Here is a 12,657-nt window from a genome sequence, read left to right on the forward strand (position 1 = left end):
AAGAAAAGTGGAGGGGAATCTGTGCTATTGTGTCATGAAGGAAAAGAAGAGCTCATTTGTCAAGGAACAGGAGCACAGCTGTTTGCTCTGTAGCATCTCCACATAGTGTATGTGATGGTGCATGTTCTTAGGTTAATGAGCCATAGATAGTGTATTTGTTTCTGACCTATTCAACACAACAACAACATGAAACATTTGATGCAAACTGAGCTTCTTAATTGTAGAAAGAAAACATCACAATACTCAGAAATCTTGTTTAAGTGAAATTCTTGGACACCTCACAGTACCACTATAGAAACTTTCCATTTCCCTCTCCCAGGTGTGAAGCTGAGCGTCCCACATGCCAATGACATTGGCCTGGAGGCAGTGGTGCTGCAGTACACCGACTGGATGGACGAGAACAATGGCCTGAAGAACCGGGATGCCATGGACGACATTGTGGGCGATCACAATGTTATCTGCCCGCTGGCCCACTTTGCTCGCTCCTACGCTCAACACAGCGCCCTCAAGGCCAATGTCGGGGGAGCCAACTTTGGCATGATGAACAGTGGAGGGAACTCACAAGGTGTGTGTGCGTGTGTGCGTGTGTGTGTGCAGGATCCCTGAGTTAAAACCAGGAGGGAGGAGCTTCAAGAACCATTGATAATTTTAAATAAGTGAGCGCAATTCATGGTAAATGTACCGTCATTGCAATATACATAGCACAAAAGACTGCTGCACTAGATTGTTTTGACGACAGATCAGATTTCACGTCATTATTTAAACATGAAACATGGAAACAACAAAAGTTTGAAGATCAAAAATCAAGTCAAACACTATTTAGCGTCTGTTTAAAACTGTGTCAGAGAAGAGAGAGGGAGCACTTGTATTTGAAAGAATAAATCCTAAAGCAGAAACATCACGTAGTAAAGTGTTTGTCATGTCACCATCACATTACTCATGTGGGGGGGTACTTGAAGCATTTGGGCAGAAACCAGTGCTTGTCATATTACTTAATCATAATGGTGGGAATTATGGTTGGTTATTAGCATTAAATTACTTTCAGTAATAGATTACTGAAATTAATAAATACCTGGAAGTCATTTTATGTAAAATTTTAATTATTAATGGAAGTAACTGTAATTTACATATTAACAACTCCAAAAGTAATTGCTTGATTACTTAAAGTTAATAAATTATGAAATTATTAATGAAAAATTATTAATTTGAATGAATTCATTATTTATTCATAAATAATAAAAGGGGCGTTACCAGAGATAATCCAAAATTACGGTCTTGTTTGAAAAATGTTATTTAAGTTTAGTTAATATTTCTGTGTGAAATATAAAAATCTTAAATAAAAGGGAAGGCGTGAGATCACAAATCAGTGAGTGTCAAAAATAAATACACAATAATCACCAGGAATCGTCAATTCAGCTGAAAGGCGTTTATTAACAAAAATGTGTTAATTCATAAATAATTCATAAATCATTCTATAAATCAACACATTTAAGTATCTAATGTCATCTGACACGGAGATCTAATCTACTAAAGAGCAAACACTATGTACAAAGTGTGTGTGTGTGTGTGTGTGTGTGTGTGTGTGTGTGTGTGTGTGTGTGTGTGTGTGTGTGTGTGTGTGTGTGTGTGTGTGTGTGTGTGTGTGTGTGTGTGTGTGTGTGTGTGTGTGTGTGTGTGTGTGTGTGTGTGTGTGTGTGTGTGTGTGTAACGTCCACCGGGTGATGGATGAGTTGGGATACTCATCCAAAATGGTTGCACCGACGCAAAGCCCACTTTCCGTGGCGACAGGAAGACGCTTTCTGAGGTCATGTGACAACCGGACGGCTTTGTTGGCCTGGTTCCGAACGCTTGAGTTTTAACTGGATGTCGGAACATGCAGTTAAAACTCTGATGACTGTACGTAGGTATCCAGCAGCACAATATAGCAGTTTGGTTGCTAAATCGCGGGGCTGGATTTTATACTTGCGCGTTGTGTGGCACCCGGCGGCACCAGGCCACGTCTTAACCGATTTCCCTACATCGGTCTCAGGTTCAGAGATCAGCGTCCTCCTCTGGGTGTGGCGGAGTTGGTGGAGCCCCCTGGCGGTGAGGTGCAGGGGTGCAGCTTCCAGGGGGGGTCTGAGGGGCCCCCTTGGTGGTGGTCATGTGACCAATGGCGTTTTCTACCATGCCGTCACCAGCTTTTCCTTTGTTTGAGAAAAAGAGGGGGTGAACAATGGGATCATGGGCCCAACAATAACATAACAAGTAAATGTAAATTAAGAATAAATAAATAGAGCAAAAAAAAAACCTTTAGCTCCTCCAACACCCAGAAATTTATGAAAAACTAGACCTTAAATGGTGCATTCTAATGCATTGTTGATAACTAAATACTACATTTTGACATGTGATAAACGTTCGGACCAGTTGATATCGAATGAACCAAACACCAAATATGCTATGGAAGAAACATACTTATTTAAAGGCACATAACTGAACAAATATAAAGTTGTTTACAATATATATACATGAATATAATATATACAAAGAGGTATACAAAATAAAATTTGAGTTCAAGGGCCACATACAGTCCAGTTTCACCTTGAGTGGCTGGACTGGTAAAATATTGCTATAATAACCTTTAAAACTACACTTCAAAGTTTTGCTTGGTTGTGGTACACAGTGTACGTGCTGAAACTGTCTATCACTTTGCAAGATCACACAATTACTACTGGACATAACTACAATCTCAACATAGTCAATTTCAATGAAACATTCTGCTGCATAATATAGTGAAAGGTTGGTGTTTGTGGGGTCGGATTGGAGCCTTTGACAGACCGTTTTGGCCCACGGGCCTTATGTTTGACTGAAGTAAACTTCACAGCAGCAACTTGCTGCAGGAGAGGCTGTCCGCTCATTAAGGTACGTTAACAGTTAAAACGTCTCCGCACACTACGATGTGTCAGCTCTTACTGGGTCCCCTTGTCCGAGGTTCTACCGTGTACATATTTTCGATGGCTTTGAGCAAGCCGTGCACTATTTTTTGGAACGTCTTTTTTGAAAATTGCCTGTCCAGATGACAGTTGGATGGCTCGCGGCTGTAAACAGTGAACTGAAATAGACCTGCTGCTACTTAAACTGGCTTTAGCAGCCAAAATACTGCCTGTGTTCAGTCTGTTCCACCGAGCACCCCGACCCCCTATCGGAGGACGTGATCACAAGGAGAGGCAAGTTTCCGACCCAGTGAAGGACTCTGCTGTGAAGGTCTCTGCTGTGAAGGTGCAGACTTGCAAAGGTGCTGTATTTGTGTCAATTAAAGAAAAGAAAAAAAAAGAGAGAGAGAAATCGGATGGAGAGTGGCGAGGATTTAGGAATGGCAGCCCATCACTACTAAATGAATGTAGAGGAAACTCTGATATATAACTAATATATGTTCAACTAAGGTTGACCTTCAACTTCTGGATTGGCCGTCCACGAGACTGGATGAGCAAGCACAATTTTAAAGAACATGTTCAATTCCAGTGAAATGAGAATTACATTGGCTGAAATATAAATTGCTTTTATATGAATCATTTTTGTGTATGTATCTGTGCCATCATGGGACCTTTTTTGGAGACATGTGTGTCCAATATTTACTGAGTGACAAATGAAACGAACCACACCAATTTCGCAGGGTTGAATCTTAATTCTTGTTGTTGTTGGTTTTGTCAGTAATTGTGTTTATAAACCATTATGGAGGTTGTGGTGTTGTTAAAAGTGCATAATATAAAAAGTGTGATTTTGTTGTTTGGTGTAGGTGAAATGACAAAAACTATTTGATGCAAAGTTTAACTCTATTGCAAACTACACATCATACACATACAGCATGTCATTCAGTGATTCACTGTAAGTCTGAAAGAAAACATAGTTATTTGTGTAATAATGTGTCATCAACCCGAAGAACAATCTGCTAGTCATTAACACATTTCTCTAATATTTCTTCACTGGGCCCTCCCCTACATTTTCTCTGTTTTGCTTTTGAAGGAGGAGTGTACCTCTACCTGTTTGACCACCGAGCAACCAACATAGCCTGGCCAGAGTGGATGGGTGTGATCCATGGCTACGAGATTGAGTTTGTCTTCGGCTTACCGCTGGAGAAGAGACTCAACTACACCATAGAAGAGGAGAAACTGAGCCGACGCATGATGAGATATTGGGCCAACTTTGCACGGACTGGGTAAAGGCTTCACAGATTGGAGATCAATGGTCTGTTTTGATCATATTTCAAAGTTCAGAGTTGAATTATTTGTCAGTTCTATTTCACATTTTCACATATAGAGAAGTGAAATGACATTTCCCTCTCACACGACATTTTAAAAATAGAAATTCCACACACTAAAATATACAGGCTAAAAAAAAAAAAAAGCTAAAAATGTATAGGTTAGAAAGTAATAATTTAGGAGGAGAAAAAAGTAAAAATTAAAGTAGACTTAACAGGGAAAATGACACAACAGAGAAGTCAAACATAGAGCAGTTATCAGCACAGCCGAGGAGCTTACGCATGGTGTAAAATGGCTCAAAGTCCTTGTGTCATTTTTCAGTCCAGTTCAGTGACCAGAGGTGGAGGGAGGGCATAGCTGGTACAGAGTTCAGCTTCCTGGCAGCCTAGTAATGAAGCTGTTCTTCAGCCTGCTGATCCTGGCTCTCAGACTCCGCAGTCTCCTCCCTGATGGCAGCAGGCTAAAGGAGGTGTGTGACGGGTGGGTGGGGTCGCCCACAATGCTGATGGCTGTGCATGTGAGGCGGGTGGAGTAGATGTCCCGGAGGGAGAGGAGAGAGACACCAACAATCTTCTAGGCTGCTCTCACGATGCGCTGGAGGGTCCTACTCCAGGAGGCGGTGCAGGAGCCGGACCACACAGTGATGCAGCTGGACAGGACGCTCTCCATAGTGCCCCTCTATAAGGTGGACATGGTGGGGGCGGGGCTCTGGCTCTTTTCAACTTGCACAGGAAGCAGAGACCTTTTTTTGTTTTCTTGGCCAGTGATGTGGTGTTGATGGTCCAGGAGAGCTCTTCTGTGATGTGCTCACCCAGGGATTTGGTGCTGCTCACTCTCCACAGCCGCACCGTTGATGTTAGGAGGAGCAGGCTGGGTCTACAACAATCTCCTTTGTCTGCTCAGTGTTCAGCGAGAGATTGTTGAGGATGCGCCACCTGGCCAGGCTGCTCACCTCACTCTTTCCATTTGTAAAACCATAAATTGGAGTCATACAAAGAAACTCAACTCTTTTTAAAGGCTCTGTTTCTGAGGTTCTGAAGATTGTAAAGAAACAAAGTGAACATTAGGTTAGATTGGCATCCATCAGTCTCGGAAGACTATGGTAGTTGCGCCGTGGATTAGTAGTGACCTCTCCAGGGTGCAGACCTGGGCAAAGGTTATGGAGATCCTGGGGTGCCCAGATGTCAGAATCCCCCTCTCGACCTTGCGGGCAGAATCCAACGAAATGACGAGCCGATACCGTTAGTGTCAGCGCAGCTGCAGGAGTTGCCGGAAAGTGTTACAGTGTTCCACCAACCGCCTTAGGGGCTCCACTCCTGATTTTCTGTCAGGGTTCACTCCCTTAGCCTTTCCCAAGTAATGGTAAGCCACAAGGCAATGGCACTCGTATCCCTGAGTGGGGGCCCTAACCGGGTGCTGACAGCCGGAGCCAGCTGAGCCTGGGTCTCGCATAGGCAGGGCGGACACTCCCTGAAGTAGCGCCTACTGCACTACCTGCTACCACAAAGTGAAGCATTGAGTTCAGCCATCCGGAGACCTTTTCGAAACCCAGTCATTTACATCCTGACAGCATTTTGTGTTGATCTAATACATTTTTCCGTTATTAGACACATATCTATATATCACCCTTTCAAATTGAAACATTGATTATAAATTGTCTACATCTCAGAAGGTAGGTAAGGCTTTTAGTGTAATTATTTTGGACAGGCCTTGTGTCTTTTTCCTTTTAGTGGGTGACTGATGATCCTGCTGCAGTTCCTGCTGAAGTCAGGCTTTTATGGGGCTCATTTATTAAACTCATTTCTCTCTCATAGCAGAGACGGTGTGGCGGCGTTTCACATTTTACTACTGAGTGCAGGGTCTGGTGTGGGCTAAAATCTGTGTGTCAGCATTTCAGTGGTAATTAAAGTCAGTTTATTAAGACATTTAACACAAAGCCCCACCAAGGTTTATTGAAATTGTTTCCATCTTACTGCAGTGATCCAGCACCAAAGAAGAGCAGCAGAACAGAGCATCAGTTGTTTTTTTTGTAGTATCTACTATATTTATTGCCAGTCAGAGAAGTTTTTATGTGCATCTGTGAAAAAGCCCTGTGATAAATATGTTCTGCTGTGTGCTCACTGCCAGTGTCAGTATAACTCTATGATGTAATATGGGAAGGTAGCATGCAAGCAACCCGCTACTCTCATGAAATCAACAATTCATTCGATGATATTTGTATATCGCCAAATACAACACAAATTTAATAGCCAATAAGAAAACTTGAAAATTACCATAACACATTATAAATTCTAACATAGTTTTCAATTGAGCCTTTTTGATATAAATATAATGTCTAATGTAAGGAAAAGTTCCACGATGTAGTTGATCACCAAACCAAACAGCTGTACTTTGAAAAAGGACCTCAGAACAACTGGAATCTGGGATTCAAGATATTCCAGATAAACCAATACAGAGCTTGATGTGTGGGATGTGTTTTACCCAGGGCCTAACCATCTGACTCGTTCTGGAACATTGACATGTTCTAGAACTTTTTCACAGTGTAGAATTCTGACACATTTCAAAAAGACATGGTATTTTTGCCTGATATAACTTGATTAATCTAATTTCTACTACAGTCCTTTCTTTGAATATTCTCTCTTCATCTGCAGATGAACATACGATATCTTTTTCTGTTCCATCTGTCTCTTCTCCTGCTTCCGCCTCCTCCTCCTGCTGCCTCTCAGTAATCCAAACGAAGGGCTGGGGGATCGAGGGAAGCGCTGGCCTCAGTTCACACTCAGTGAACAGAAGCACGTCGGACTCAACACTGAACCGCTGAAGATCCACAGAGGTCTGCGGAACCAGATGTGTGCTTTCTGGAACCGCTTCTTGCCCCGCCTCCTCAACATCACTGGTAAATAGCACTGCCTCTGCTGGAGTACATGTTTGTTTACCACAATACTGTAACATCTACATTAATTTATTTTACGCTCCACATTCCTACGACCAGTCGCATTCACACCACTGCAGTGCCGTGCAAGGTGTTCGCAAAGGCTTTGCTCGGGTCAAACCATCAATCCTTGGATTAGAGGAAAATCAACGCACTCACTTTTGCATCTGCACATGATGTCAGTGAAGGCTTGTAACAACATGAACCCATTTTATGTAAATGTGGCAACAAAACACTAAACCTGACACAGTAGATCAGCGTTGGATTGTTCACCCACTAATAGGGAACGTGAGCTGTGCTCAGACTGTCGTGAGACAGGTTAGTTTTACCCTACTGATGATGTGTTGTTGTAATAGTAACAACAGTGCATGTGGCATTCCTATTTAACAGCTACACACACGCATGCACGCACTCACACACACACACGCGCGCATGCACCAGGGCTGACTGGGTGCTCCAACCATGTTGAGGAACGTCTTTTACTGTGTTCTGATATTGACGCCGGCAGACCTTTGAAAATTGGAGTGAAACATGCAGCTTGTCCTTCGTCCACCTGCGCTCAGACCTTCAGCACCCCCGTCTGGCTGCCCGAGTTCTTTTCTTGAAACAGGGTTCAGATCTGGCTTTAGGCTACCTAGTTTTTGATGGAGCCACAGAGTCCAGTATGGTGAGGCAGGAGGCGTGAAACCAAGAACTGAGCTCCTATGAACCAGTTAAGTCAGAGAGGATGAAGAGCTGGACATAGCTAGCATTAAAGTCACAAGCTTTCCCCACTGCATTTCAGATCTCTCGCCTGTCAACAATCTATAATTCAACTCTTGAGTTTCCACATTGCATTCTCACCTCCACTCTGAACCAGCTCAATCTCCAGTGGCTGGTTCTGGCCTGCAGGCCACATGTTGGACACCTCTGCAGTAGACAGGATAGAGGAGCTGATAGACTTACAAAATATATATTTTAGGAAACAGACAGCATAACATTATCTTGTAAAGCATTCTGTTCCACTGTGGTTGTTTGAAAGTGCTTTATAAATAAAGTTGGTATATGCTATGACTGATAATCACCTACAGATTGTGGAAACACTGTCCACCCACTCTGAGAAAAGGAGGTTGATAAAAAATCTGTTTGTGAACTAATAGAAAGCTTGTGAGGAGAGAATCAGACCTTTTATCATCATGTTCCGACCAGCACTCATGCATTTGCACGTCTTACAAGTGCACCAAGTATGTGCAGTATAATGCGCTTACATAGAAATACATTATAGTGGCAGATGAGCAGAAGTAAAAGTGACAGCTGGAGTTGGAGACTGAGAATGGCTGTAGCGTAATCAATTTTTTGTGTGATGAAATCAACAACAGTTACTTATCGATAATGATGCCACTGCTCTTAGTTTGTCTAAGATATGTGCAGATATTCAGGTCAATGAAGCTTTAATGGCTTCAGTAAGTTTTTGGAATATGTTGAGTCTGAGGATGTATCCTACAGTAAAGCTAAATGCTAAATGCTAACCTTCGGATTACTGCAAAGGGCTCCCAACTTCAGCAGACTGTAAAATCTGACGGAGTTGATAAGTGTTCTGATTAAAATCTTAAAATGGATCTGAATGCACACTTTAAAATTCAAGGGAAAATGTTTAAAATAACTGATATTAAATTCAGGTAAATTTAATATGTTTTTTGTGTTTTCCTTTTTGAGGGGGATTGGTGGACTAATGTTAATTCTTTGATTAGTTGGTGGAGAATTTAGTCCCCAAAAACATCCCCACTGCCTGGACACACGTACATACAAAGATCTGACTATAGCAAACACAATTCAACTTCTAAAATATTCAGCAACATGCCTCTCTGTAGTGGGGATGTCAAATATAAGGACATTTCTGGCTCCCTGGAGAGTTCACTCCAGCCCAGATTGATCAGGATTGATGACTGGGGAAATGTGTAACTACAGATTTCAATAAGACTAGTCTGAGACCACAGACCCGAACTGCAGAGGGCAACAAGGCCTGTAGCCCAGAAATCAGTGATGCAGCATTGATAGTGAGCTGTCCTGTCCTTTGTAGAAATATCTTTAATATTAAATCCAAACTATGCAGCTAAATGTGTGAAAACATGATAAAGGCTGCAGCAGACTTCTCTCCCATCACTCTGTGGAGAAATACTGTGGTATCTGTAACATTTCACCTGATTTTACTGCAATAAATGGGAACATTTTCAGAATGGACATGTTTTGTTTTGCACTAAAACTGAGGCAAAACTTTGGGATTTTGTCTTCGTCTAAATAAACGGCTGCAGGATTGTGTTCATGCTAACATTTGCTGGTGTCATCAGCATAAAAACTGCACAAATTACTGAACTGTCCACATTAATGACTGTCATCACCTGTTCATATAACCGGAGCATCTCTGCTGTGCTTGCTGTTAAACAGACAACATCGATGAGGCCGAGCGTCAGTGGAAGGTGGAGTTCCACCGCTGGTCCTCCTACATGATGCACTGGAAGAGTCAGTTTGACCACTACAGCAAGCAGGAGCGCTGCACTGAGCTCTGAGCCGCCGGTCGCATTGGCATGCCAACGGTGGGAGCCGGCAGAGAGGACGAGCCCTGTCCCTCCATAGTCCCTCAGTCTTCATCCACTTTCAACACACATTGTTTATTTATGTTATTTATATTATTTATTGATGTGTCCTTCTCCTGTTCTCCTGAAGGGTGCGTGCGTGCGTGCGTGCGCGCGTGCGTGCGTGGTGGACATTGAGGGCTATGGAGGGAACTTGTCATGAATATGGTGGATGTGTTATTACCTCGTGTGTGCGTGTTTCACTCACTGTCATGTGCAGCTGCTGTGTACTTGATAGATGTGTTTCTGTGTGTGTGTTCTTTATATTTTTTCATCTTTCCGCCCTGCATGTATTCGTGTCCATTCGTGGATGTCTGCCTGGCGGTCCCAGCCCATCCTCCTTTCTTTCCTCACTCCTCCATCTTCTTCCTCTGCTTTAATCTTCATCTCCTCTCTGCCACCCCTTCCCTCCCCCCATGTCAGACCGCTTTCCTTCGCCTTCGCTCCTTTCCCGTATTTGTCTCTTCTTCTTTCCGACTCATCGAACTTTTACCGCCTTTCTTATCTTCCTCCTCTCTCGCTCTTCTCTCTCTGTCCCCACCCCCACCCCCGGCTCTGTCCTTCCTCGTGCTTTCTTATTAGTCTAATGGAGGCAGAGTAATTCACTCAGCAGCAGGATAATGTGACAGAGCGCTGGCTCAGCCTCCAGCAGGACATCATGGAAAGAAGGATGGATGGGTGGGAAATGGAGGTGAAAAGGTAGAGAGCAGCAGCAGGAGGAGGAGGAGATGTGATGTAAAGATGAAGAGACAGAATAGTGCACTCTTGCATAACCACAGAAAAGTGTGTGTATAGATGCGTATGATGGGACAAAGGAAGAAAAGCTCATCTGGTATTTTCTGGTTTCCTCTTCCTGTGCACTATTTCACTGATCCACGCTCCTGAAGTCGAAGGCGGTTTCCTCCAAGCATACGTTCTTCTGTACAAACTTTAGTTTAGTGCCTCTGAGATGATGTTTCAGATCACCTGAGCTCAGAGGTCCCAGGACAAAAGCCATCATCGCTCACTCGGACTCTATTTGGTTTGATGGCTTCACTTTCACTAAATTTATAAACAACAAAAAACCACAGCACTGACACAACCGAATAGAAATCCAACTCATTATGTATTGTGGTTCATATGGTTTACTGTGAGGTTTAAAATATCATACATCTGGTTGGTTTGTGATTTAATCACAGCGCACCTTTTTAAAGTAACATTTCAGTTTGCTCTGACAGCAAAGCAAACTGACATGATACTATCAACATGAGTGGAGGCAAAATGGAAAGGTTTTTAAAATATTCTTAAAGGCTGCCAAAGGCTGCAAACATGTCTGTCCGACTTTTATTCACATTCTGAATAGAAGCACATTGGATTTTAGAAATGTTTTGCTTGTTGATAATTGATGTTGGTTAAAAATGCAATGAATGTGAATATTTTCACAAAGGACATTCAAACTGTATGTCCTATTTTAACTTCATTTGAACATGTTTCTGTGGCTCCAGATGATTTTAAGTTGGTGGTGGTCCTCCTGTCTGTGTTTGAGTGGGGATGGTGGTGGGGTGAATGTTCCTCCTTTCCACCCTGCTATGTCTCTGTTGGCATGTGAAGCTCCTGTCTGTGGCTCTAAAAAGAAGAATAAAGACAACAGTGAGAGATGCATGTGTGAAAGGCTGTATGAGTGGCAGCTCCTCCAGGTCCTCCTATCTAATGGAAGACACGATCCCTCTCATCAGACCCTTGTGCATGTCCTGCTTCCCTCATCATAGCCCCGAAACTCAGACTGTTATTTTCTGTAAATATTTGTACTTTTCAACAAAACTATTATCAAAGTACATAATATAACTCTAATGCTTGGTATGTTTGATGTTAGCAATAAATACATCCATGAAGGAATATATTTGATATTTAAATGCAGTGAAACTATAACATGATAAAACAGCAATGATGATGGAAAGAGGCTGTGTTTTAAAAGCAATATTATTCTGAGTAGAAACAAAAAAGGAGTGCCATAAAGCAGTTTTTCTTTTTTTCTTGTCTGTTTGACTTAAGTTTGTTTCCTCTGCCTCATCGTTGTTTGTTCTGTCACTAATGCTGTACGTGTTGAAGGCTTCTGTAGCTTCCCAGTATGTCTCTGTGTATCATGAAAGCTGACTTGGTTGAGCTATAGCAACAGAAATAAAGACCCTGCTGCTTCTGTCCTCCTGCAGTGCTTCATCACTCTGGTTTGAATAAAGGCTGAAGGAGGCCTCACAAAACACACAAGATCACAGAACTTAGTTATTTACTAGTTATTGACAATATAGAGGGGCAAGATACTTTAAGTTATAATAGTGTAACTCATGGTTTATTTGGGAACAAATTTTAAGTCTTGAAAAATATATAAAATGTTCATTTTCATTATCCGAACATTCTTTTTTTTCCTTTTTGCATTTTCTGCTTCGTGATTACTCTTTTTCTTTTTGAAAGAACTTCAAGCAGTTTTGTTAAATTTTTTTGCATGTATTTAAATTTTCATCTACTTTTTAAAATATTACTTATTACTGCAGTTTTTACTTTGTTTTTGTAATAAATATGTACATCAGTCGTTTTCATTTGTCACTGATTAGAATATTTTTGAATTTCAGGATTTATTCTAAGGATTCTTTTCAGAATTGAAGCACTTGTCCACTTTATGTTAGAATCTTAGAAAATTCTTTTTCTAGCATTAGATATATTTTTTGCCCATCTGATATTTTATGTCACACTTTGTTCAGAGCAATGGTGTGGTCCTGCATTTCAAACATTTCAACACTAATTAGACTTCAGACACAAAGTACCCCCAGCCACATTCAGTGCTTCATTGACAATACTCAGCAGTAAACTATGACTGATTTGGTTAATAGAGGTACAAAAT

General features: G+C 41.9%; 1 protein-coding gene across 1 annotated transcript in view; it reads left to right on the forward strand.

The window, feature by feature from the left end:
• ache (acetylcholinesterase (Yt blood group)) overlaps nt 1-12,342 on the forward strand; it is an 83,957-nt gene extending 71,615 nt beyond the window's left edge. Inside the window, exons 6-9 of the mRNA XM_080486468.1 lie at nt 320-565; nt 4,003-4,195; nt 6,965-7,134; nt 9,595-12,342. Of these exons, the coding sequence (XP_080342594.1) occupies nt 320-565; nt 4,003-4,195; nt 6,965-7,134; nt 9,595-9,716 (731 nt within the window). The 3' untranslated portion in view covers nt 9,717-12,342. The remainder of the gene's footprint in view (nt 1-319; nt 566-4,002; nt 4,196-6,964; nt 7,135-9,594) is intronic.
• The last annotated feature ends 315 nt before the right edge of the window (nt 12,343-12,657 follow it).

Source organism: Lipophrys pholis (genome assembly GCF_963383615.2).
Source record: "Lipophrys pholis genome assembly, chromosome: 18".
Taxonomy (NCBI): domain Eukaryota; kingdom Metazoa; phylum Chordata; class Actinopteri; order Blenniiformes; family Blenniidae; genus Lipophrys; species Lipophrys pholis.